Below are 26,413 nucleotides of genomic sequence, written 5' to 3'. Positions count from 1 at the left end.
AAAGGGGGCAGGGTTATATTTTAAAATAAAAGCCTGAACAGCAGTGTACTGAATATATGGGGCTAATCACTATAGATGGGAACATAGAGAAGACTTCTGACCTACTAGTACCATGAATAGGGTCAGGCCCTTAACCAGACTAGAGTAGGCCTTTGTTCATGAACTCAGCAGCTGCATCAGAATTTCATACAGCTGTCTATTATGCACTGAGAGAGATGCATGTGGAATTTCCAGAAGTGTACTACACACTCACCTATATCATGTGCAAGTCAGGTTTACGTTCAATTTGCAGCCTCAGCACAAAACAATGAGAGAATTAGCCAGCCCTTCTCATTAATCTGAATCTTAATTTTTCATTGGGCAATTTGTGGGATTCTAATTCTATCCTTTCCAAAACAGTTCCTTTCAATTTAAACTACACAATCTTGGATTTGCTCAATCCAATATTAAATCTGATCCTTGAATATTTCCATAATCATATGCCCATTGCCCGAACTATGGGAACACCTGTCAATTGCCACTCTGTCATCTAGCAATCATGTTATTTATAGTGCTATGTTTCTTATGGTTGCTGCATAGTCCAGCAGTGTCAAGCTGAAAGCACGAGGGACATAGAAGTAAATTGTAGCCTTAGGTGGATCTTTGTCAAACAGGACTAAAGGTAGTTTGAAAGATATCTGTAGATCTTTGTCGTAAATCTGATGTCACCTGTTGAAGAAATCACAATAATTCTTAAGGCATAACATTAAGAAATGCTGCTGGCTATATAAATGCTTCCAGAAAGTGGTAAATGGAAGACACGTAATGTGCGTCATCTTTAATCACAGCAAATGTCACTTGGAGAAATATTCCCACCTTGAATAGTGCTGCTTGATTTAATTATAGCCATTGTCAGTAGAAGAACAATTACACATTGCAATCCTGCCTGCAGTTCTCAGTTAAACTCTCTGTGGACTAGAATAAAATGATTTTCTTCCCCAGTTAAACATATTGTTGAGGATATGTTACATGTTACCATTTATATTTCTACAAAGCTGCACCTTTTAAATATAATCTGCAAAATACACAAGATCATGGGTAAGAATTCGGAAATGTTTGTAAAGCAATAATTTAACTGAAGCTGGTCCTATTGAAAGAAAGCATTTTTCTGTATCAAACTTCATTTGACATTATCCATAGGGAAAGGCGCAGTTTCTTTGCCACGTTAATTACAAATCACCTTTGTTTCATCAATTCCCACTTTCAATCAAGCAATTGTTATTTCAGCTGAGAGAAATAGGGGGAAAATATTTTGTGGCGATGGCATAGATCTGTCAAAGAGCAGATGCAGTTATGATCATGTCCTGGAATTTTGAAAATATCACATTTTTGTCCTATATTAAGTCATGAAATTATATACAATTTCCAGTCAGTATTTTGAGAGCAATAGAAAGTATCATACAAGCAAATAAAATGTTTTTTTAATTAGCTAGTTTCTCCAAATGACAGTACTAAAACCAACCCAACCCAACCCAAATCCAAATTGGTTATAAACCAACCCCATCCAAAATTTAAATTGTGCCGAAAGATTTACTTTAAAATTACAAAGTATGCAAAGTTTGATCTAGATGACTGTACTCTTAAATGCTCAAAGGAAGAGAAAAAGCAGCCTATAGTCATTGTTAACAGTGCAAAAGAGAAAAAAAATGCAAAAGCTGGAAATGAAATGAAATGGGGAAAATATTTGAAATGTGTGTTGTATTTAAGCCTTGAAATGAATCTGGGATTTATTACACAAACACAAGAAAATCTGTAGATGCTGGAGATCCAAAGAAATGCACACAAAATGCTGCAGGAACTCAGCAGGCCAGGCAGCATTTATGGAAAAAAGTAAACAGTCGACATTTCGGTCTGAGACCCTTCATCAGGACTAGAAAGGACGGGGGAAGAAGCCAGAATAAGGAGGTGGGAGAAGTGGAGGAAGAAATACAAGGTGGCAGGTGTCAGGTGAAATAGGGAGGTGGGGTTGAAGTAAAGAGCTGAGAAGCTGATTGGCAAAAGAGGCAAAGGGCTGGAGAAGGGGGATTCGGATGGGAGAGAACAGAAGACCATGGAAGAAAGGGAATGTGAGAGGAGCTCCAAAGGGAGATGATGGACAGATAAGAAGAGAAGGTGTGAGAGGGAAACAAGAATGGGGACTGGTGAAGGAGAAGATGGGAGGCAGTTACTGGAAGTTAGAGAAATCGATGTTCATGTTTGGAGGCTACCCAGATGGAATATAAATTGTTGCTCCTCCAACCTGAGTGTGGCCTCATCATGGCAGTAGAGGAGGCCATGGACTGACATGTCAGAATAGGAATGGGAGATACAATTAAGATGGGTGGCCATTGGAAAATCCCACTTTTATGGGATATAATGCTTCATTTCAGGTTTTTTCTCTTTGGATTCCACCATAATTCCTCATTTTACGCACTGTAAGTAGATTATAATTATTTTTACCCACAGTTGTATTCTACTAGAATGACAAGAATGATGTTAAGTATTACTTCTAACCATAAACTATACTCTCATGTACAGGTACACCAATACTACAACTGCCTCCCAGAAGATAAAATTCCTTATGTTAACAGCCCTGGAGAGAAGTATAGAATTAAACAGCTGTTACATCAACTACCACCACATGACAATGAGGTAATTGTAATATTATATAACCTGTTGTATGCACGGTTTGCAATAGACTCAGAATGCCATAAAGTCTTCTACAACATAATAAAAGAAATCCAACGCATCGACATCCAACCTTTGCACTTCTAGATATTTGTGCTTCTCAGTTTCTCAGTTCCTGTCTCATAGTTGTAACAGTGTTAAACTTGTATCTTTTTAAAAACCTTAAATTGAAAATTGACTACATCAAAAACTCTAGCAATAATCATTGTTAACTAGCTCAGTATCATTGATGGAATCACTTTTAACTACATAATTATAAAAGTGCTTAGAGAATCTCTTATGGCTATACAAATATAAAAGTACTTACACGTATATTAAACAACAACTGCACTACTTTCGTAAAGTTAATGTTTTTTTCTGGACTACTTCTGCAGTTATTGCCATTTTATGCTGAGTGCCTGCTTATTGAAAATTATGTTGTGTTGTTGATAAATGTGGCCCGATGAATCTTTAACTCTCCTTTAAAACTTAAAGAATACCATGCAGTTTTATAATTTAAGGATGTAGTAATCTCACTATCCCTAAATATATAATCCACATAGAAGTCACACATAGTTAAACTGTCCAAGAATGTGATGACTAGGTTCATTTGTCAGAGTGACAAGCCGGCAGGATGTTTTTGGGGTGTGGTCTTTCATTGCTTCACTGCTGAGTCACATTCTTCCTTTCAATTGAAAGTGCTCTATTCCTAATTTTTCCAAACAAAATCTCCATATGTTCTGATGCTCCATTGCAGATCAGACTGTACCAACACATCATTTTTCAGAGTGTTTTCATATTTGATAAACTATATATCTATATAACTGTATAAATTATACAACTGAGAGCATCCTGACTGGCTGCATCACTGCCTGGTATGGGAACTGTACCTCCCTTTATCGCAGGACACAGCAGAGAGTGGTGCGGACAGCCCAGCACATCTGTAGTTGTGAATTTCCCATGATTCAGGACATCTACAAAGACAGATGTGAGAGACGGGCCTGAAGGATCACTGGGGACCCAAGCCACCCCAACCATAATCTATTCCAGCTGCTACCATCCAGGAAACAGTACCGCATCATAAAAGCCAGGACTAACAGGCTCCGGGACAGCTTCTTCCACCAGGCCATCAGACTGATTAGCTCACGCTGATCTGAGTGTTTTTCTATGTTACACTGACTGTTCTATTTATTATAAATTATTATAAACTACTGTGATTGCACATTGCACATTTAGACAGAAACGTAAAGATTTTTACTCATGTACGTGAAGAATGTAAGAAATAAAGTCAATCCAATTCAATCATTTTCCTTTGTTATTTTGAATTCTTGGATTAATCAAGGAATCAATTTTAATAGAGCACAGGAAACTGTGGCTTTGTTTAATCTATACATCTACACTAATGATGTGCAGACACAGCTAATATCCCACAACAACAGATGGGGAATTTGAATTAACCAATGTAAGTTTTGTTTAAAAAAAACTATGCCTCTGTAATGATGACCATGAAACTAACTGGTTGTTGTGGAAATTCATGTGGTTCATCAATATCCCTTGGAAAGAAAACTGGCACTCTTCCTGATATCCTCTGTAGGTCCCCTTAAATAGCGAGGCAACAGACTAGGCTGACTCTTAGTGTCAAAGTACAGTAAAAATACACCAAATGGACAATGAAACTTCAAGGTACAAATATGGCAAACATTTCCAAATCTGTCTGACCTTGCACAGACCTCGTGAACATCTGAACTTCACTGTCTAAGATTAGAAAGCTGTTCCATCAACAATAAAGGGACATCCTGGTGCAGCTGAATTTGTGGAATCATATCTTTGATATAACTTCTGAGATTCTTTTGTATGTCCAATCAACTGACATGACAAGCCCACCAAAAATGGCAACGCTTCCGTTTTTACAGTGAGGTGGGATAAGCCCCGAGAATCCTCAACGTTTAATAATTTCAGGATTTCAGACCAAAGCTAGGACTTATTATCATCTCTTACCTTCAAATGATTAATTAGCTCTCCTCCATATTAATCAGCTCTTGGAAAAAGTACTTGGAATAGAAAAGACGCAATGTACTCTGGGTCAGAGACATCTGTGTCTATCACAAAGAGTATCTTCATAACAAAATCACTAACCAAACCTTGAAACAAATAACGTGAGAGAACTAAGGTGGGTGCTAAATATACTTGGCCTTGACTAAACCATCCTACCCAATAACGATTCATTTGTCTGTAAAAGGATTGGCAGTTATCAGCATAGCACAATCCTTATAGAGGCAAACCTCTTCTCAATATTATGCTTATGGAAAGAAATTCAGAACTGATATAGAAACTTAAAGCTGGGCATCCATGAGGACATCTTTGCAAGTGTATTTTACTGTAATTTATAATCACATGGTCTGTTCTATCTATGTTTTACTAAATAGAGAAAGCTTTTGGCATATTGGCCTTCATAAATCATTGAATACAGAAGTTGGAATGTTATGTTGGAGTTGTTTAAGACATGGTGAGACTTAATATGGAGTACTGTGTGCAGTTTTGGTCACCTACCTACAGGAAAGATATCATAAGGTTTAAAGAGTGCAGGGAGGTTTTACAAGGATGTTGCCAGGACTTGAGGACCTGAGTTAAAGAGAAAGGTTGAATAGGTTAGGACTTTATTCTCCCAGAGCGTAAAAGAATGAAGGGAGATTTGATAGAGGTCTACAAAATTATGAGGGGTATAGATAGAGTAAATGCAAACAGGCTTTTTCAACTGAGGCTGGGTGAAACTCAAACAAGAGGTCATAGGTTAAGGGTGAAAGATTTAAGGGGAACATGAGAGGGAATTTCTTCACTCAGGATGGTGAGTGTGTGGAATGAATTGCAAACAAAAGTGGTGGGTGAAGGTTCAATTTCAACATTTAATAGAAATTTGGAGAGGTACTTGGATGGCAGGTGTATGGAGGGATATGGTCTGGGTGCAGGTCCATGGACTAGGCAGATCAATAGTTCAGCATGGACTGGTTGGGTCAAAGGACCTGTTTCTATGCTGTAGTGTTCTAGGACTCTAGGAAAAGGTAGATGTTTTCTTCTCACCCAATTTCATACATCATTTCAATGAGAAAAAAATCTTCTAGCTGAGCACATTGTTTTATATTTAAAACATTTCTGTGATTATGTGGTGCATTTTCAGGTTCGGTATTGCAATTCACTTGATGAAGAAGAAAAGAAAGAACTACGACTTTTCAGCAGTCAAAGAAAAAGGGAAAGTTTGGGAAGAGGTACTGTTAGACCTTTCCCTATAACTATGACTGGTGCAATTTGTGAACAGGTAAGCAGTCATATCTTAAATAAAAGTCATTGTTAACTACCCCAGAATTTGAAGTGACCAGTGAACCAATTCATCTTACTTTAAAAGGTACAGTTTGGGGAAAGAGGGCAGAGGTTTCACAGGAGTAGGCTTTTGTGAAACACAGTTGCTTCAACCTGCTTCCATATTCCATAACTTTATGTAGTTATCATCTAAAAATTAATCATAACTTTTGACAGCATTGTCATTTCTTTTTTTATTTAACTTCCTTTCCAATAAAATGCACTGACTGTTTATTGTGATGAAGTTCCACTTAAACTGGGAGTCAACCAGGAACCAATTTTCATCCCACCTAACATGATGCTGTATGTCTTAATTACTTGTCTAGTCTACCACAGAACACATCCCAATCCCTTGACCTCTAACACCAAGAAAGGAGTGCTTCAATCATGTGGGAATGCTACTTATTTGCATCTGCCCTCCATTCATATTTATTCCTTCAGTGTTGCTGGGTCCAAATCTTACCAAACCCTACTGAAAACACTTCTCCAGAAGTATAATTGATGCATAAAGGGAGCTCACCTCCTCCATCACAGGGGCAATTTTGAATGGTTTTAAACGCTGATCTTGCTAACAAAGACCAGATCCCATAAAATGAATTATTACAAAATAAATGCCATTCTCCATGCTGCTACAGAGGAATAGGTTTCTTCAGTTGGTAAAACTTGCAGCCTAACCCACTTTGATGTTCCTTTCTGCTCTCTCTTATTTCATTGCTCTAGTGGTATCCTAATTCTATCATTTCAAACCAGAATTAAGTGATGACAAATTGCATACTGTAGTACAAAAACAACTTCTGATCAAAGTGACTAGATTCTAACTCTTCTCCCCCTTCATCCCCCACCCACACATCTCTGAGTTGATTGATGATTCTATTTATTCAGGATTGCAGTCCCTGTTAATAATTGGGAAAAATCTACAAGTGGAGAATAATATATAATTTAGCCACCATTTGCAGATTTTTCCAACTGTTAACAGATATTTTGGGCTTCTTCATGTGCTTTACATCTTCTAGTGTTACATACTCCTCAAATGAAAAGAGTAAAAAATACTCTGCTTTCCTGTGATTGCTTATTCTCTTTGAGACATGTTATCAGTATAATCTCATTAGTGACATTTATCTGAACAATACAGGAAGCCCTCGACCAAATCATTACATTTATTTATTTCCTTGTGTTAAGTCCCTGAGCCTCGAGTGACTTAGCTGTTACTCATTGTTATCAAATCTGGGTGCAATGTCTGGATTTGAAGCTTCATCATGCAATGTTTATTTGAAGTTCAGCTCAAAGATTGCAAGTGGAGAGCAAGTAACAAGAGAAAAAATGTAGAAAGGAGCCTTGAAAATGTGCTTGGAAGAGGAGCAACAAAGAAAAATTATATAAGCGTTATTGGTCTTTGCCTCTAAAATGATCCTACGAGTAATGAATTCTCTTATTCTGTGCACACTCTAAATGACAAATCAAGTTAAAAAGTGAGCTTTTCATAAATTGGAGAAGCAACTAAGGTTTATGATTTTAAAATTTGCATAACAATTGGAGCTGTGATCACTAATCTGGATATTGTCTAAAAATTATTTTCTTTATAGTTACGTAGTTGCTGATATTTACCAGGTATCTTTTAAAATGTGAAATGGGCCCTAATGTTATCTTTAATTGTAAATTAGTGTGGAGGACAAATCAGTGGAGGAGATATTGCTGTATTTGCCTCACGAGCAGGCCATGGAATTTGCTGGCATCCCCGCTGCTTTGTCTGTGCAACGTGCAATGAACTGTTGGTGGACCTTATTTATTTTTATCAAAATGGAAAGATATATTGTGGGAGACACCATGCTGAGCGTTTGAAGCCCAGATGTGCAGCATGTGATGAGGTAAGTCAGCTAAAAAGCATTAATTTAAAAGAATAGTTTGTAATATTAAAAAGGTTACTTTTAAGCCTGAATATGATTATGTATGACTAATAAATTAAAACACAGTATTTATCATAATTATGAATCTTTTCCTATTCTGCACAATATCAGAATTCACATTCCTTAAATTATGATCTTATAAGATTCTAAAGGGGAATGGCAAGATATTAAGATATTTTGTCTAATCAAAAATTCTGTAAAAAGGGACATAGTTCCAAGATTAGGAAGCAGTAATTTAAAACTAAGAAGCATTGGAACAACTCACAGAAGGTGATAAATCTCTGCAATTCTCTAACCCAGAGGATTGTGGAGGCTAGATCACCGGGCATATTTAAAGTGTTAGCAGATGCATTTTTGAAAAATTATGGAAGAGATGAGGCTTGCGTCAGATCGGCTGTGATCATGTAGAATGATTAGGCAAGTTTGAGGGACTGAGTGACCTACTCATGCCCCTTGTTTCTTATGTCTTGGGAATGTTCTTGTGCAAGCTAGGCGATACTGAGCTTGCGAGACTTCGGCATTTAACATATACAAACATTCTTTATATTAAAAAAATGAATTCAGTAACTCAAAGTGATTCACAGAAAAAAAATCTATTTCCTGAGCTGGCATTTGTTTTTCAAAGTGTCATCTGATGAAAAAACATATTATTATTGGATTCACCCTGTAAACAGGGCAAAACAACTTGCTTCACTGAGATGCATTATGGACACCAGCACTTCAGTGTACATGCCACTCTCACGTAAAAGACACATAGAATATGCATGGATGATTTAAATTGCCTTATAATACTTCTCATGAATCACCTCACTGAAAATGTAGCATCTACTTCTAAATAAGAAACCTGGTGGCAAAGGTGGGGGACATTCACAGGAAACATAGCTTTAGCGCCTTCACAAAGCACAGTACTTGCTCCATTTAAAGGAGTAGTTATCTGTTGTAGTTTTGCTGAGGAGTGAGGTACTGTTTGATACATCTAAAGGCCACAAGATTCCAGCAGCAACTGTTGTGAGAACTTTGGTAAGCTCAGACGAACACTTAAATTTCATATCACTTTTCCTTGGATATTCGGATGGTGGACACATCTCTGGGTGTGCAGCACAACCATGAGAAAAAGGAGTGGGCCTACAGGCAAAGCAGACATGGCGGGAGACCCCAAAGAACTATAAGCAAACAGTTCACTAATATTTGAGGAGAAATATTAGTAGTCAGTAAGCTTTGCTAAAGCAGTAGTGAGCAAGATCCATTCCCTGCAGAAGAGCACCAGTTCCACACCACTGTCTAAATTGTGCTGACTGTACATATGAAAGTTACCCTGAACTCCTAAATCAGAGGTTTAAGGACCAAATAAATTCCACTTTAACAATCCAAGCAACCCATGTGAAAATGGAGCTCTTACATGCAGGAAGTTGCAAGTGCAGTTATCGTGTGAATGTGTAACTCATGCCATGAAAACCCTTATTGAATTGCAACTGGTGAGTTTATCCACAGAGAATCAGTGATAACTCCAACTTTCAGCTACAACACCACACAGGAGAGTTAGTTCCTTTGATAAAAGAGCTATCTCTCTTTCTGTGGCTTCTCACTCTACTTGGTCAGACTATCTGTTGCTGGTATAACTGGACTAAAGGTCCCTCAGAGCCTGATGAAGAGCATCTCCATATCCTCATACCTGGAGTGATCTGGGAGTACTTGGTGTGGGTTTATATTCTTGTCATTTGTGCTTGCTCGCTATGTATTCACTTTGGGGCACATCTTCTTCGCATGATATCTTGCCAAGGAGGAAGAGCAGACAGGTGAAAAGCTCTCTCGGTTAAGCTGTTAGGGTGCACCTCTTGTGTGGTAGATTTTGCTAAACTTGTGCGTATAGAAGTTATTAGCACTGCAGGTCAATTTAGCATTTAATAATGTTAATGCCATTTAATCGTACTAATGGCATTTAATAATATTAATATAGTACTACTCTAGTACACCAATGAATGCATGCATTATGCTCTCTGTTTCAAGACTAAACAACTATTTTGGGGGCTAGTGTTTGGCAAAATAGTTTCATGGAAGTTCATATTCAAAAGTAAAAATGGTCTCCAACATCTGTTCAGAGTTTCTTGCCTACCACCTGCTATTCTCATTGACTCAGTAAAGTACTTCATCTTGGGCACAAGCCAGTTATACATTGAAGGATCTGTCTCTTGATAGTACCTCTCCCATGAGTATGTTCAGAAGAAAAGTTTACTGTGAAGAAAACTATCTTATATTGTGTTTTATATCATCATAATTTCTAGTCCTATGAAGTTGTGAATTATGCCAAAAGATTTTATCATTGAAACCCCGGTTTCCTTGGGCTGCATACGTCTAGGGAATATACACTCCAGTGAAATCCATGAGATTAGGATGGCTCTTTCATCCCAAACCCCAGTTTGTGTGAATGCTGTGTAATTTGCTACCATTACAACTTGGTGCCAAGAAATAACAGGCAGCACACTGCATACAATTAAAGGAATTATATTTATGAATGTTAACGTAAATAAAGGGTTAGTAAAAAGAAAGAAAAAAACAAAAAGGACCCATTATAATTAAATAGTCAAATGTGCACAAGTTGGAGCTCAACTCTTCCAAAAGTCAAATTCACCAATCTTCAGTAGACCTCCGCTTGCTCTGTCGAATCACAGTTCCACCACCAAGTTCAATCCTATGACCGTTCTCTCCAGTATCTTCTTTCTGCATCTCCTGCCGAACAAAGACCCCAGCTCACACCACAAAAAAAACGCTCCCCTGATTGGATCGCTCATCCATAATCTCTAACGATAACCCAAGCACTGCTTCTACAGAAAGACCATTATGTTAGCAGTGAAATCTTTACTAGGGTACTAGTTACGTCATTGTTGATCAATGCAGGTTTGAAAATGTAACTACCTCTGTGCAACGGTATGTTTTGTTCGGCTGAATAATATCAAATATATATTTATTTTTATAGATAATATTTGCTGATGAGTGCACAGAGGCTGAAAGTAGGCATTGGCATATGAAACATTTCTGCTGTTTTGAGTGTGAAACTGCCCTGGGAGGCCAAAGATACATAATGAAAGAAGGTCGGCCCTATTGTTGTAACTGCTTTGAGTCTCTATATGCAGAATATTGTGATACATGTGGTGAACATATAGGTAAGTCTGACTTTTATATTTATAGAGCATTTAGAACCTCTATGTATTAGTTAGCAAATTCAATGATGCTGCCATAGCTGGCATTTATTGTTCATCCCTAATTAGAATTCCAAATGCATTCCACTTCATTGATTGATCTGGAGTCACAAATGGACCAAAACAGGTATGCAAGGCAGATTTTCTTGTCCGAAAAACATAAGTGCACCATTCCTTAAAAACCAACAGTTTAGTGGTTTCATGGTCATTGGTCATTATTACTGATTCTAGCTTGTTGCAGATGTTTTTTTTAAATTTCCCAACTACTGATACAGGATTCAAACTTCTACCTCTTTAGTCTGTCATCCACGCATCCAGGTGTTAATTTTGTAATTTAACCATTATCCTACTATTCTCTGTTTCAGCAAAGAATTACTCCTGCGCATTTTGACATTTAGACTTATATAGTATGTTAAATGGGAGTTTAGAGACAGAAATAAATCAGTTTTTTGCTTTTGATTTTTTTTAGTTATTAGGTCAGAGACCAATGATTTCCTATAAGGGAAATCTGTAAATATTGTGGAAAAAGTCACAAGGTAAATGGAGATGACAGTATGCAGAGGGTTTTTATCTTCAATTGCTCTAGATGGAGCATTCTAGATTCTTTAAATCCTCTTTAAGTAAATTTCACAATTTCTCTCCTTTCTTCAGTAATGATTTCAAATTGATGGTTCCACAGTCAGAAAAAAAGTCTTCCTAGTCACTCTCATAAATTTCTGTAAATTGATTTGTTTTAATTCAATAGCCTTTTAATTGCCCTGTAGTGGAAGTAATACCAGTAGATGGCAAATATATTCCCTGATTATCTTCATTCTGGTGAATCTCTGCTGAATGGTTAGATATCAATTTATAACGTACACAACGATACATACAGTTTCTATTTGCAGCAAGCCAATGCTTTGTACAAATTTGCCCCTATTTTTTTTCTAAGCCCCAACTAATAAAATATAACCCCATCTTTATATAATGGTATAAACTATTTGGACTTTTTCTAAACTTTTCTCTCTTCCTTCCAATACCTCAATGACTCTTCATTGTCTTTCGTTGTTCTTACTTCAAGTATAGTGTGGTTTCACTGTGAGATGTTGGTTAAGTAATCCAGTAACCTGCACTTAAACAACAGGAATTCTCCAGATGCTGGAAATTCAAGCAACACACATCAAAGTTGCTGGTGAACGCAGCAGGCCAGGCAGCATCTCAACTCTTCCTTCAGTTAGCCCTAACAAAGGGTCTCGGCCTGAAACGTCGACTGTACCTCTTCCTAGAGATGCTGCCTGGCCTGCTGCGTTCACCAGCAACCTTGATGTGTGTAATCTGCACTTAAAATTCAGAGATGAGACTTCCCAGCCCTTACACAATTGAAAGATTTGCACTAATAAATTAAATTTGCATTTTTTTAAGTACCTGGTCACATCTAGTTTATTAGCTTGCTTTAGGAAATGAAATCTGTCGTTATCCAGTCTTGGTGAGATATCTTCAGATTCGTGGCAATGTGTATGCCTCTTAAATATCCTCCAGTGTAATTTGGCAAGCTGTTCACTTGCATCAAAGCTGTAACTTGGAAACTTAAGAATAAATTCTGACAGTTCACCTGGTATTCGCATTGGCACTGAATTCAGAAACTGTAAGCTCAAGCCCAGCCCTGTCAATCTTGCACAATTCTCTACATGAACATGTTGGACTGGTGTCTTAAGTGAGCAGAGTAGTTCCACAGACTAGTCAGGTGACATCCTGGCAGAGTTGTACTCTCAATCCTGACTACATTCTGTTCTTAGAGCCCTGAAATTTCACTGATCTCGTTAGCAGGAAGTTATAATTAGGGAGGTAAAAATAGGGCATGTAGAAAACACTAAAATGCAGATTCAACATAGATTTTATAAAGAAACATCAGAATTTTTTAAGGTTTTTTGAGGTTGCAATTTGCAGAATGGATACAGTCAATATTAGAATATGAGTTAATGTCATGTATTTGGATAGATAATATTTGATACAGTCCCACACAAGAGTAATAAACAAAATTAGAGTGCAAAGCTTTGGGGTAATATACTGGCATTGTCTGAGGATTGGTTAAGAGATAGAAAACAGACATAAATTGAGATGCTGGGAGAGTTGGGGTGTCATAGGGATCAGTGATGAAGCTCCAGCTCTTCCCAACCTTATATTCATGATTTGAATTAATATGATTAAAGCTGATCATGCAAATCCAGGCAGAAGTGTGGGCTGTGAGGAGGATGCAGAGGGGTTTCAGGGTGATTTAAACAAGCTAAGTAAATAGTCAATTATATGGCAGAGGGAATATACTGTGGAAGTACGTGAATGCTGAGAGGTAGAAAGGTGTTAGTGTTCACAAGGTGTCTTTTTACATAAATCACTGAGAGTTAACCTGCAGATTTAACAAGTAATTAGGAAGGCAAAAGGAAGTTACTCTTCACTGCAAGACAATATGAGTACAGGAGTAGTTATACAGAGTTCTAATGAGATTATATCTGAAAGTTGATACATCTCATCTCTTATCTCTGATTTGCTGATGGTACAAAGATAGGTCAAAAAGTACGTTGCTAAAGGGACAATAGTGGGCTTCTAATATATATGGATAAGTTAAGTGAGTTGATAAAGATCAGGAAAATAGCGAATAACGTGGAAAAATTGAAATTGGCCATTTTGGGAGAAAGATTTTAAAAGGAACTTCTTATCTAAATGGTGAGAAATGGAGGAGGTCTGTGATGCAAAGGGATCTGTGTGTTCTAGTGCATGATTCATAAAAGCTAATATGCAGGTAAAGCAAGAAATTGGAAAGCTAATAGAATGTTATCACTTCTATCAGGGAAAATTAACTACATAGTAGGGAGGTTTGCTTCAATTACATAGGACATATCTGTTTGGAGACTGAAAATCTGTATACTGTATTGACCTTATTTAAAGAAAGTGGTTAAAATGTAATTGAAACAAGTTAGAGAAGGTAAGTTTACAGGACTAATACTTGGAATGGATGACTTGCCTTGAGAGGAAATGGTGGAGAGGCTAGACTTGTATCTTTAAGAATTAGGTTTTCGAATAGCAAGGGGTGACTTGATCGAATATATTTGATTCTGAGAGTCCTAACAGAGTGGATGTGAAGATGTTTCCTCTTGTGGAAGAATCTAAAAATAGACCTCACCATTCTAAAAATATTTTTAATGCCTATTTAAAAAGGATGTGAGGTGATTTTCGTTATTTCCTCTGAGTCTTTGAAATTCTTTTCCTGATGTGCAGTGGAATCAGTCCTTTGTATACTTCTAAGGTATAGGGAGAGGTATTCTTGATAAGCAAGAATAGGGAAGGCTACCACAAATGGATGGGAATGCAAAGTTAAAATTCACCATGATTTTACAAATGGCAATAGAGCTTGATGGGCTTATTCCTGCACTTGGTATATTGGATTACAAATCTGTCATGTGCTAGTGAATAAACTGTCTGGTGTGTGTTGTCAAGTGAAACAGAGGCAGATTTCCTACATGTATGCTTTCTGAATTGTTCTGTCAATTTGTTTAAATCACTTAATGTTACCCAGTTTAGCCGGGCCAAATCTGCAACAACTGATGTGCTTTTCTTCTAAAATGTAGAAAATGAGATGGTAAAATATTTAGTATCCCAAATATTTGAAAAATTATGCTTTATCCTGAATACAAAACAAATAGGGTGCAGATTTTTTTTGCTTTTAATAGATACAGTAAATAAAAAATAAATTGTATATGGTAGTTTCAAAATAAGTAGCAAGCCAGCAAATGGTAATGGAGTAACAAGTTCCAAGACAAGAGGTGGTAGAGATACAAAGGGGAATCCAGCCTTTATTCTAGAAAGTGGTCATTATTTTGAAACTGGCTGTTGTGTTTCATCTGAGTGCTCCAGTTTCCTCCCACATCCCAAAAATGCGCAGGCTGATTGGTTAATTGAGCACTTTAATTTATCCCTGGTGCCCAGAATCTGGGAGGGATCGATGAGAATGTGGAGAGAGAATAACATGACATTAGTGTACAAATAATGAAAACTGTGCTTAATGGACAGAAGGGATTGTTCCTTTTCTGTACGATTCTGAGGTTTGTACAGGTATTTACAATTAAAACAAATCTATGTGTCTCGTAAGTGGTTAACTATATATTGGCTGAAAACATTGTCCTTGTATAAGTGAAAGCAAAACCATCCAAGATTGCCACTCTGTCAACATCTTTTCTGGAAATCTGAATGTAACTATAGGTACGATCTTGATTTCCGCAGAAACAATGGTAATGATCAGTTGAACAATATTTATTTTATTTGTGCACTTTAGCTCAGTCCCAGAATATGTTTGCAAGCTTTTGGGAGAGCAGTAGGTTGATGGATTAGAATTACTATGGGAAACATAATTGAATATTGATCATCATAGTGTGTGATCTTTAGAGACCATGATTTGTTTTTTGCTGTCAGTTATAGCATTCATATGAAATTAGCCTGATATGTTTGAATATTGATTTTCCTCTGAAGAGAGTGGAACATTGTATGGCTTATTATTTTAAAGTGATCAACTTAATACTTTGTTAACAGTTTATTATTTTCACCACGTGAACTTTTGTCCATGTGATGTCAGTTGTATTTTTTATATGGTACAGATGAAAATAGGACAAAAGCAAGTAAGCAGGCTAAGGTATTTTTCTTTCTGACTACTCTATACAGTGAACTAATATATAAAAAATTAAACTTCATTTTATTAAGGTATTGACCAAGGGCAGATGACATATGATGGTCAACACTGGCACGCTACCGAGTTGTGTTTCTGCTGTGCACGCTGCAAGAAGTCATTACTTGGACGACCTTTCCTACCCAAGCAAGGACAGATATTTTGTTCCAGATCATGCAGCCTTGGAGAGGATGCTAATGGCTCTGATTCTTCAGACTCTGCCTTTCAAAGTGCACGATCAAGAGAGTCCCGGCGTAGTGCTAGAATAGGCAGAAACAGCAGTAAAGTAGAAGATAAAAGACAAACACTTTCACAACCTTCAATGAGTAGGTATTCCACAGATATTGATCCTCTTTCTCAGCAAATGGACATGCTTAGTCTTGCTGGCCAAGCTGCCAGCTTAAACAAAGAGGCACTATGGAAAACCAGAGATACCTATCAATTCGATGATAATTCTACTGAGAGGACTACATTTTCAGAAAGACCTTCTCAGCCTCTCAGCCAATACAGTGTAAGGACTGAATTTAATCCAACACAATGTATAACTAATCAAACTGAAATGTGGGGAAAAGAATTTAATACAAAGAGAAGTTCAACTGCTGCCTTGAAAGATCGTAGTGATAGTTTTATTCAAGAAAAGAAAGATGATTATTATCCTGCAACAGTCAGAACTCAAGAAAGTTTCAGTAGTGCTTCAACCCATAGTATTCCTGAATCTCGATCAAATCCAACTGTGCAAGGATATGAGATGGAAAGAGAATTGATTTCTCATCAGTGTCGAACCAGACATCCAATCAGTGCACTGAGTTTCACCGATCAGCTGACACTTCTGGAACAAACCCCAAGGGAGTCAATCGAATCTCTTGCACTTTCAAACGCAACAGGTACAGTATTAGATCTGATTAATTATTAGTTAAAAGAATTGTATTGGCTAACACCATTACTGAGTTGTAAGGAGGCCACCTTAGAAATAGAATAAAAACTGCATGTTCAATTCCTGATGTGTGCTGAGTCATCTGATCACTGCTAAAAAAACAAGTTCTATTAAGCATGTCCCACATCCATTTTGGCAATGACAAGATGACTGAACACTTACTATCACCACCATTCTCAAAGTTATCAAAGCTTTTGGATGTGGCAAACAAAACTGAGAGAAGGCTATAGACAATAAGGGAAAAATAAACTCTGGGTAATTAGTCCTCCACCCAACTTAGGAGATCAAGATTTGTCCTGAAGATCAACCAACCCATTCTTAGCCCATTGTTTATTTACTTGCCTCTTATTTTGGACAATTTCTGGTCCAGTCAAGAACCTATCTACCTGTCCCTTGAAAGGAATTGTAATTTTAATAATGACTATTCCCCATTCCTTTCCTATCAGTAAAATTAATATTCAATCTTCTCATTATTGTAGAAATTTATGCTGATACTTCTATTCCTGTGAGTCCTGAGTAAATTGGCCAACATGCTAAGCCTCTCTGCATAACAATGTATTTGTTCTTAATGAATCAATGACTGAGTGTTCCAAAACTAGATATAATCCCACCAGGTGTCATTTTACTGACAATGTGTAAAATAGGAGAAAGGTGTCCATTACTTTACGCTCAATATGGATTCTGATTACTTTCAAGTCAAGTTTATTGACATTGAATTATATACATGTATTCTGTCAAACGAGCCATATAATACACAATAACATAGGAAAGTAAGAACTAAATCTACAAATGAATTACGCATAGATAAACTAAGTAAAGTACATACTAACGTTTATAAATTAAATATTGTACTTTGGTTGTAGCCTTTTATAAAGTAGCCTGCTATTGATGAAAATGCATTTATCTAAATTCTACGTAACAAGTTTTGAGTATACTTATATTCATTCACAGTTCAACCTTCACCAAGATAGGATTGTTACTTCCATTCTGTGGAAAATAGGAAATACTCTAGTTATCATAATTATTTGGACTATGATTTAATAATTTTCATTTAACCCTAAGTAGCTTTGTAGTGAGAATTAACAAAATGACCGATGCAAGCAGTGCTGAAATATCTCAAATGTGGAAAGTGAAAGTTAGCCAAAGCAGAGACGTATACGTGGCTCAATCAAGTGGGAATATTGATTTCACTGTAAACATCAAAGTAACAATGGAGCCGTTTTTTCACTATGCTAACTTCATCTGTGCCATCAACAGGTCATTTCACTGGCACACACTCCAGGCGCAAAAGGTCTGGACCCTTCTTCAGTGAATTGAAACATTGTTTCTGGGTCAAACTAGCCTAGAGTATTCAGGAAGAGATCAGACTCAGAGTCTGAAGAGTCAATGCTGTCAGTATCCATGTGGAAGGAGTCAACCTGGTGGACAACTGGGCCTGCACTGGCTGCAGTCTCAGCTGACCTGATCGCCAGTCTGATTTCATCCACCTTGGCCTTTTCTGAATTCAGAACTTCCATCCCATCCTTGCTGGAGCTTTGGTACTCCATCAGTGGGCTGTGGATCCCATTTGCTGTCTTATACTGGCCACTGGTCCTCAAGACACAGATCTTTGATTTTCCCAAACTTTTTAAATTATTCAGGATCTATGTGTCAAAAATGTTTTAAATATTACCAGAATTATTTAAATGTTAAGAGTAAATGCCCACATATGCAGTGTACAAGGACAGTGCACATGTACAGAAGATAATTAAAACATTTCAAATAACTTTCATTTTTACTTGGCAGCTAACGTCTCCTCCCGATTTCGGTGATAGACTTATCCTAATGAATTAAAAATAAGTTTAAAGATCTTTAACAATTAGCTTTATTTGTCACATGTATATTAGACCATAAGATATAGGAGCAGAATTAGGCCATTTCGTCCATCAAGTCTGCTCCACCATTTCATCATGGCTGATCCATTTTTCCTTTCAGCACCAATCTCCTGTTTTCTCCCTGTATCCCTTCATGCCCTGACCAATCAAGACTCTTATCAACCTCTGCCTTAAATATACATAAAGATGGCCTCCACAGCTGCATCTGGCAACGAATTCCATAGATTCACTATTCTCCTGCTAAAGAAATTCCTCCTCATCTCTGTTCTAAATGGACACCTCTCTATTCTGAGGCTGTGTTCTGTGGTCCTAGACTCTCCTACCATCGGAAACAACCTCTCCACATCCACTCCATCAAGGCCTTTCACCATTCGATAGGTTTCAATTAGGTCACCCCTCATTCTTCTCAATTCTAATGAATACAGTCCCAGAGTCATCAAATGCTCTTCATATGTCAAGCCAATCATTTTGAAACATATCATAATATGTGTCATTTGCATCAACGACCATGATTGTGTGCTGGGTGCAGCAATGCTTCCGACTCCAATGTAGCATGCCCACAACTTACTAACTCTTATTAACCCATACATCTTTGGAACATGGAGGAAACCAGAGCACCCAGAGGAAACCCATACAGTCAGGGGAAGAATGTACAATCTCTTTTAGACAACAGTGAAACTGAACTCTGGTCGATTGCGCTGTATAGTGTTACACTAATCACTGTGCTACAAATTACAGTGTAATATTCTGAATAGATACAGTAAACAGATCAGTTGATGGTAACACACAGAATGCTGGAGGAACTCAACAGGTCAGGCAGCATCATTGGAAGTGAATGAACAGTCAGTGTTTCAGGACCTGATGAATGAGCTCAGCCTCAAAACATGCCAACATACTGAATCAGAAGTCCATTTCTTTTAAAACACTAATAGTGACAAAATTTTCCATGATTATTCATGTTTAGGAAGCAATTTTTGAAAACGAATTTCAAACACTGTTAAAGCCATGCTTAGCTTATTTTGAAAAGCTGTTTTAAATTAGGGTTCTATAGACAACAAACTTAATGAAACTCTTTCCTATACATCAGCTGATTTTTAGTATTCTTCGATGGCTGATTATATTTACACAAAATTTAAAAAGCCAAGAAAAATTCATTTTAGAGATTCAGATTCAAAAATTTGAAACTAATTTTAATTTGATTTTGATTATTTTCAGAAGAAATTTAATTCTATTCTTGTATATAAGATGTAGTACTTTATTCTAAACCAATTGGTCAGTCTTTAATGTTACAAATAAATAATTATATTTTCAGCGGCTTCAACGGAAGGTGGTGCCAGGCGCCAAGAGCATTTGTCCAGGTTCTCAATGCCAGATTTGAGCAAAGACTCTGGTATGAATGGATCGGAAAAACTTAGCAACATGGGTACACTCAATTCTTCTGCGAGATTTAGAAGCACAGAGTCCATTCGAAGCCTGAACTCTGCTCAGCAGTACCAGGATCTGCAGCCACCCTTGGACAGACTAAGGCACCCTTTGCAGTATAGACAATCATCTACTCAAGGAAGAATGCCACCAGGGTTTGACTGCCCAGATGGTGCCATAAGCAACCGGATGCAAACTGGCATGAGTGCCAGAATCACACCCATGAGTGAACGGACGCAGAGACGTATGCATAATCAGGAGAACAACTCTCGTCAGCATCGCCACAGGTCAAGGAGATCCAGACGGTCTCGTTCTGATAATGCTCTTCACCTTGCTTCTGACAGACCCTATCAAATGAGGGACAGGTCACACATGTTTTCAGGTGAAGATTATGGTCAGTTACTGATGCGAAGAAACAGCAGGGATGCATTCGGAAATGGTCAGTTGAGGGATCCATACAGTCGGTATCCTAGAACAGCGTCTGATTTGACACTGCAGAACCAAGTAGGTGAAAAGTTGCGCAGACCTTATTTTAACGACCATGATGATTGGTGTTCCACCTGTTCCTCCTCCTCAGAATCTGAGGAAGAAGGATACTTTCTAGGCCAACCCATTCCACGTCCTGTTCAGCTTCGTCCCATCACTAGTGATGAATTTATGTATGGTTATAATTCACCTATCCCTTTATCATCCTCCCTGAGTGGCAGATACCAATCACATTATAGGAAGAGACAAAAAAGCAAGAACTGTGTTATCTCATAACTTTTTGCACAACTTATTTCTAGCAAGAATGTAAACTAAAAAGTTGCACTCGCATTAATTATTAAGAAGTAACATTGGCCAAGGCAATATGACTTATCAGTATTTAAAAGCTACTACAATATTACTGTGGTTAAATGAAGGAGTTTTTTGCTTGCTTTTTCGGTTTGTCTTTTTTTTGTAATATAATATCTAATATACATTCTACAGTTATAGTCTATCAAATGCATAGTAATCATTACTAGAATTCCATTGCCTGCATAGCTGTGAGCATGTTTACAACTTAAGATATTTGTCAATGATCTAATTGTGCACTGTATTTTCCTTTCACTGCCAGTGTTATAGATCAAGTTTAACAATCAATATACCAAACAATGTTACAGAACTGCTTAACCTATTGTGTTTAAAATGCAATGTGATAATTAAAGTTAAAATTTCACTAAGTTAATTATATCTTCTGTACATATCATGCAAACAAGGATTTCTAAAGAAATATTTTTATATTTTGTAATGTAAAAAGTGTTTTGAGGTAGTAGTTCATGCATGTTCACTTTATTTGTGCTGTTTTCAATGGAAATTTATTAAAAAGTTGCATCCTTTAGCTAGTTTTTTTTTGTTTTTTTTAACTTGCAATTTTCAACTAGTTATCTTCAAAAGGGTCATACATTGTATGGCTATTATTTCCATATAATTTTAAAAATTGGTCCAGATACACAATTCATAATTACCCAGTTGGTTTAAGTTTACCTCATGAGAATTTTGTAGTAATGGTTATGTGAATAGTTGTGTTGCCTTCCTTCTCTCTCTTCACCAAACTTTGTAACTTTATTTTGAAAATACCTTCCAAAGACTGGATAAAGGACAAGTAATTTGTAATATTACGGGTACAGAATTCTGCAAACAGAACATTTAACTGATTTCAAATAGGCCATACATTCAAGTAGTGTTTATTATGTCTAAACACTAAATAAAGTAATCTATGCATACCATTTCTCATTTTGGTGAGGAAACCATCTTTGGGAATGGCTGTCTAGATTTCCTGTGCCTCACAGGCCCTGAAGACAACTGCACATGTATTCTTTGCAAAGACAAACCCAAAATGTAAACCTTCAACTTTTCCAGAATGACAAGGATAGCAATATAGTAAAGTTACTGGACTAGCATCTATTGATACAGATACAAATTTAAATCCCATTGTGGTAGTTGAGGAATTAACATTCAAGCAAGTCATTAAAATTGGAATTTTAAAAGCTCAAATTTTATACAAACCCATCTAGCTCACTAATGTCTCTGAGGGAAGTAACATTTGAAGATCTAGCTGATAGAATTGAGAAGGTGGTACCTGTGGATGTGGTGGCTCTTGGTATGCCAGGGTTTAGTCAGAAAGGTTAGGGCACATCTAATTGACATGCACTGGCATAATTTAAGATTTGTTAAAAGAAAGGAAGCAAATAGTGGCAAATAATGTGCCTTTCCCAGTTTGACTGATGATAACTAGTGGAATACAGCAGGCTGTTGACTTTGCATATCAACAAATGACTGAGGCGATCAAATGTCGTACTTTCAAATTTGCTGAATATACTGACTAGATACAATTGTGAGTACATGGAACATAGAAGAGTAAAGCACAGGAACAGGCCATTCAGCCCACAATGCTGTGCTAAACCAGCTAAAAAGCAAATCAAAAAAACCCAAACACTAACCCCTCCTTACCTACACCATGTCCATATCCCTCCATCTTGTATACATCCATGTACCTATCTAAACATGCTTAAAAGTCTCTGATATATTTGCCTCTACCACCATACCAGGCAGTGCATTCCAGGCATCCATGACTCTCTGAGTAAAAAAAACTTACCCCTCACAACCCCCTTGAACCATCCCCCTCTCTCCTTAAATGCACATCCTCTGGTATTAGACATTTCAGCCCTGGGAAACAGTTACTTTCTGTCCACTCTATCTATGTCTCTCATAGTCTTATAAACCTCTATCCGATCTACCCTCAGTCTCGAACCCTCTAGAGAAAACTACCAAAGTTTATGCAACCTCTCGTGATAGCACGTGCCCTCTAAACCAGGCAGCATCCTGCTAGAAAAGTGAATGTAAACAGGCTTTGAGGGAACTTAGACAAGCTAAGTGGGTGTGTCAAAACAAGGGCTATGGAAGAATTGGGAGGTGCACAAAGCAGAAAAGCACTTTTTAAAAAATAACAGATTGGCAAAGGTTAATGCTTAAGGGAAGAGGTTTCCACATTCAGTTTCTCCTGGCTGAGAACCTGGGTCACAGTCTCAGAACAAGAGGAGACCTATTTAGAATTGAGATGAGCAGGAATTTCTTCACTAAGGGAGTGGTGAATCGTAAGAATTTTCCACCCCGCAGGCTGTAGAAGCTGAGTCATCAAATTAATTCAGAACAGATTTCTGGATAATAAGGGAATCAAGGGATACAGGGACAGCGAAATACAACATATGCCACGAACTTGATGAATGGCAGAGCAGAGTTAAAAGTCCAGATGGCCTGCTCCAAAATCTCCAGTTCTTAACTGTACTCTTTACCCTATCTGGCCCATATTTGAGTCCAGACACACCAATGTTGACTTTAACTCCTTAATCAGCTTTGGGAGCAAGTAGAAATAGGCAATATCAACATCTTCTATATGAATAAATAAAAAATATATCTACTCCTAATTCAGACATCCTGTAACCTTTAGGTGATAAACGATTTCTCCTATAGAATATGGGCTTCGCAGGCTGAGTCAACATCCTGTGCTAAATGCTCTTGAGAAGGCGTTGGAGAGCTTAACTCCTTGAACCACTGCAGTCATTGAAGTGTGGCTATTACCACCACGTTTATAGGGAGAGAGTTCCAGGAATCTGACTCACTGACAGTGAAGTAACAGTGTGGCTTGGTGGTGTTCCCATTCTTTTGCTGCTCTTATCCAAGCTGGTAGATGTCCTGGGTTTGGAAACCTTTGTCTAAGGAATATTGGGAGTTGCTGGAGTCCATCCTGCATGAAGTCCAAACTGTTGCTGCTGTGTGTCAGTAGTACGAAATTCAAAGTAAATTTATTATCAAAGTACATACACGTTACCATATACAACCCTGAGATTCATTTTCTTGTGGGCATACTAAATAAATCCATAATAGAATAATAACCATAATGAATCAATAAAATTTAAGTGAGTGAATGGATGTGGATAGGAAGCCTTTCAAGCAGGTTACTATATCCTGTATGGTGTTGAGCTTCCTGACTGTTGTTGAAGCTGCACACTCCAGAAAACAATTATGGAAGTAGAATAACAGTGAATGCTACAAAATACATTGCTATTTCTTAATGCTTTTCTTTGTAAGTCCTTTCTACACTCAGATTTATGTGTGTTAGCAACCAAACCAAAAAATTTGGTTTTCATTAACATTACCTAAATTATTTCAATATCAAGTGAAATAATTGCATTTTGGGATCTTTCCAATCCTAGTCACAACAGCTCGTGAGAATATGCCTTCAGTCAAAGATGTACAAGGTGACTCCGGGAGCATAAATAGCTGAAGATTCGCTTGCACTGATAACATAAGTAAATGGTTTAAAATCCACTGATATTGCTGAAATCAGTGTGCTAAATATTATTTGTTATCTGTAGGGGATAACCACATTGATAATCCGAATTACTTCTGAAGGACACTTGCACAAACATGGAGATCCTGAACTAACCAAGAAGTCCTTGCTGCTAATAACCTGATTGTGCTCGGTGGACTTGCAGTGCAGGACAAACTCACTGAAGACTTGCAACATACTGAATTCAAGTCACTTAAGGCTTGTCATAGTTCAGCAACCACTATAAATGGAGAGGACTGGCTTTGAGGGAGATCGTTGAAATTAAGGTGATTTACATTCTTATAACTGAAGTCACTACAACCTAGTAATTAAATGAATTGTATTATTACAGCAATTTTATTTTTTTAATATTACATTTTTTACAATTTTTAGTATGATTTATAGTTTCTGTGACACTGTCTGCAGTCATAAAAGCCAGGCATTTTTAGCTGTTGAGGTAAATGTAGGGTAGGAGCTGCATTTTTTTGGCTGGAAGGCATAGCATTGTGTTTGGTCTCACCAGTCAAGAACCAAGGTTGATACCTGGGGAGCAGTAGACACAAACAGCCTGCCACCAACCTAGGGAGGCAAGGTTGAAAATTTCAATAGAGAAGAGATTGTACACCACTGATATAAAGCTTTTCTCTACTCCCTTTCTGCTTCTGCCAGGTCATGAACATCAAAACTGACTGTGCAGTATTCAAGACTGTGTAATCAAATATTTCTCCCTAGGTTACCAAAACATAAACTTTGCTCGAAGAGACCAGGAGTGGGCCTGCCAAATCCCTGAAGAGATGGGAGAACTGAAAGGTTGAGAGTGGTGAAGTATGGAGAGAGAGAGAGAAGAAAGAATTGAATGAGTATGTTGAGAAGGTACTGTGGTGAGATGAATAAAGCAAATATGAGGAGCAAACTGGGAACTGTGACTTTAGGGGCATTGAGACTAGGGCAGTCAGGAGATGAAGAAATTTGGGACCTAAATCAAAATCAGAAGTGAAAGGGAACACGATCAAGATATTTAGTGATTTATTGGGGAATCTGCTTGCAACATATTTTCAGGGACAATATTAGGAGTTATAGTAATTCATTAATTAAAGGCATCAGTTAGTCTTGCAAGACCATGGATCTGCGCCTGGGAAGTCTTCACTCTCCAGGGCGCAGGCCTGGACAAGGTTGTATGGAAGACCAGCATTTGCCCATGCCGCAAGTCTCCCCTCTCCATGACACCAATGTTGTCCAAGGGAAGGGCATTAAGACCCATACAGCTTGGCACCAGTGTCATCGCAGAGCAATGTGTGATTACCTTGCTCAAGGACACAACACGTTGCCTCGGCTGGGGCTCGAACTCACGACCTTCAGGTCGCTAGTCCAATGCCTTAACGCTTAACTACTTGGCCACGTACCCACACGTAATTCATTAAACACTACACCTATTATAATCAGTTAATGTGATGGATTAGCGAGTCAAAACTAGTTGGAAGATGCCATGTGAGTTCAGGTTTTACCTTTCTTGGGAAAAGAGTAATTAATTTCATTGGAAAACTTTCTGCAGGGTTCACTCCTTGATTCCCTTGTCCACTTGTCCTTCCCCACTAAACTCCCTCCCGGCATTTATCCCTGCATGTGGCCAAAGTGCTACATCTGCCCATACACCTCCTCCCACACCTCCATTCAGGGCGCTAAACAATCCTTCCAGGTGAGGCAACACTTAACCTGCAAATCTGCTGGGATTGTCCATTGTATCCACTGCTCCCAGTGTGGCACACTACATTGGTGAGACCCATCCTAAATTGGAGGACGGCTTCATTGAACACCTCTGCTCCATCTGCCAAAAGCAGAACTTCCAGTGGCCAAACACTTTAGTTCTGATTCCCATTCCCATTTCAACATGTTGGTCCATGGCCTCCTCTTGTGCCAAGATGAAGCTACACTCAGTGCAGGAACAACACCTTATATTCCATCTGGGTAGCCTCCAACCTGATGGCATAAACATTGATTT

General features: G+C 37.8%; 1 protein-coding gene across 5 annotated transcripts in view; it reads left to right on the top strand.

Moving 5' to 3' along the window:
• prickle2b (prickle homolog 2b) overlaps window positions 1–21,389 on the top strand; it is a 205,662-nt gene extending 184,273 nt beyond the window's left edge. For all 5 annotated transcript variants that reach the window (XM_072280515.1, XM_072280513.1, XM_072280514.1 and 2 more), the window contains 6 exons: window positions 2,557–2,670; window positions 5,861–5,998; window positions 7,701–7,904; window positions 10,918–11,104; window positions 15,869–16,717; window positions 19,954–21,389. In XM_072280515.1, the coding sequence (XP_072136616.1) occupies window positions 2,557–2,670; window positions 5,861–5,998; window positions 7,701–7,904; window positions 10,918–11,104; window positions 15,869–16,717; window positions 19,954–20,825 (2,364 nt within the window). In that variant the 3' untranslated portion in view covers window positions 20,826–21,389. The remainder of the gene's footprint in view (window positions 1–2,556; window positions 2,671–5,860; window positions 5,999–7,700; window positions 7,905–10,917; window positions 11,105–15,868; window positions 16,718–19,953) is intronic.
• The last annotated feature ends 5,024 nt before the right edge of the window (window positions 21,390–26,413 follow it).

Source organism: Mobula birostris, chromosome 16 (assembly GCF_030028105.1).
Source record: "Mobula birostris isolate sMobBir1 chromosome 16, sMobBir1.hap1, whole genome shotgun sequence".
In the NCBI taxonomy this organism is placed as follows: domain Eukaryota; kingdom Metazoa; phylum Chordata; class Chondrichthyes; order Myliobatiformes; family Myliobatidae; genus Mobula; species Mobula birostris.
This window is presented reverse-complemented; position numbering and strand designations above follow the sequence as displayed.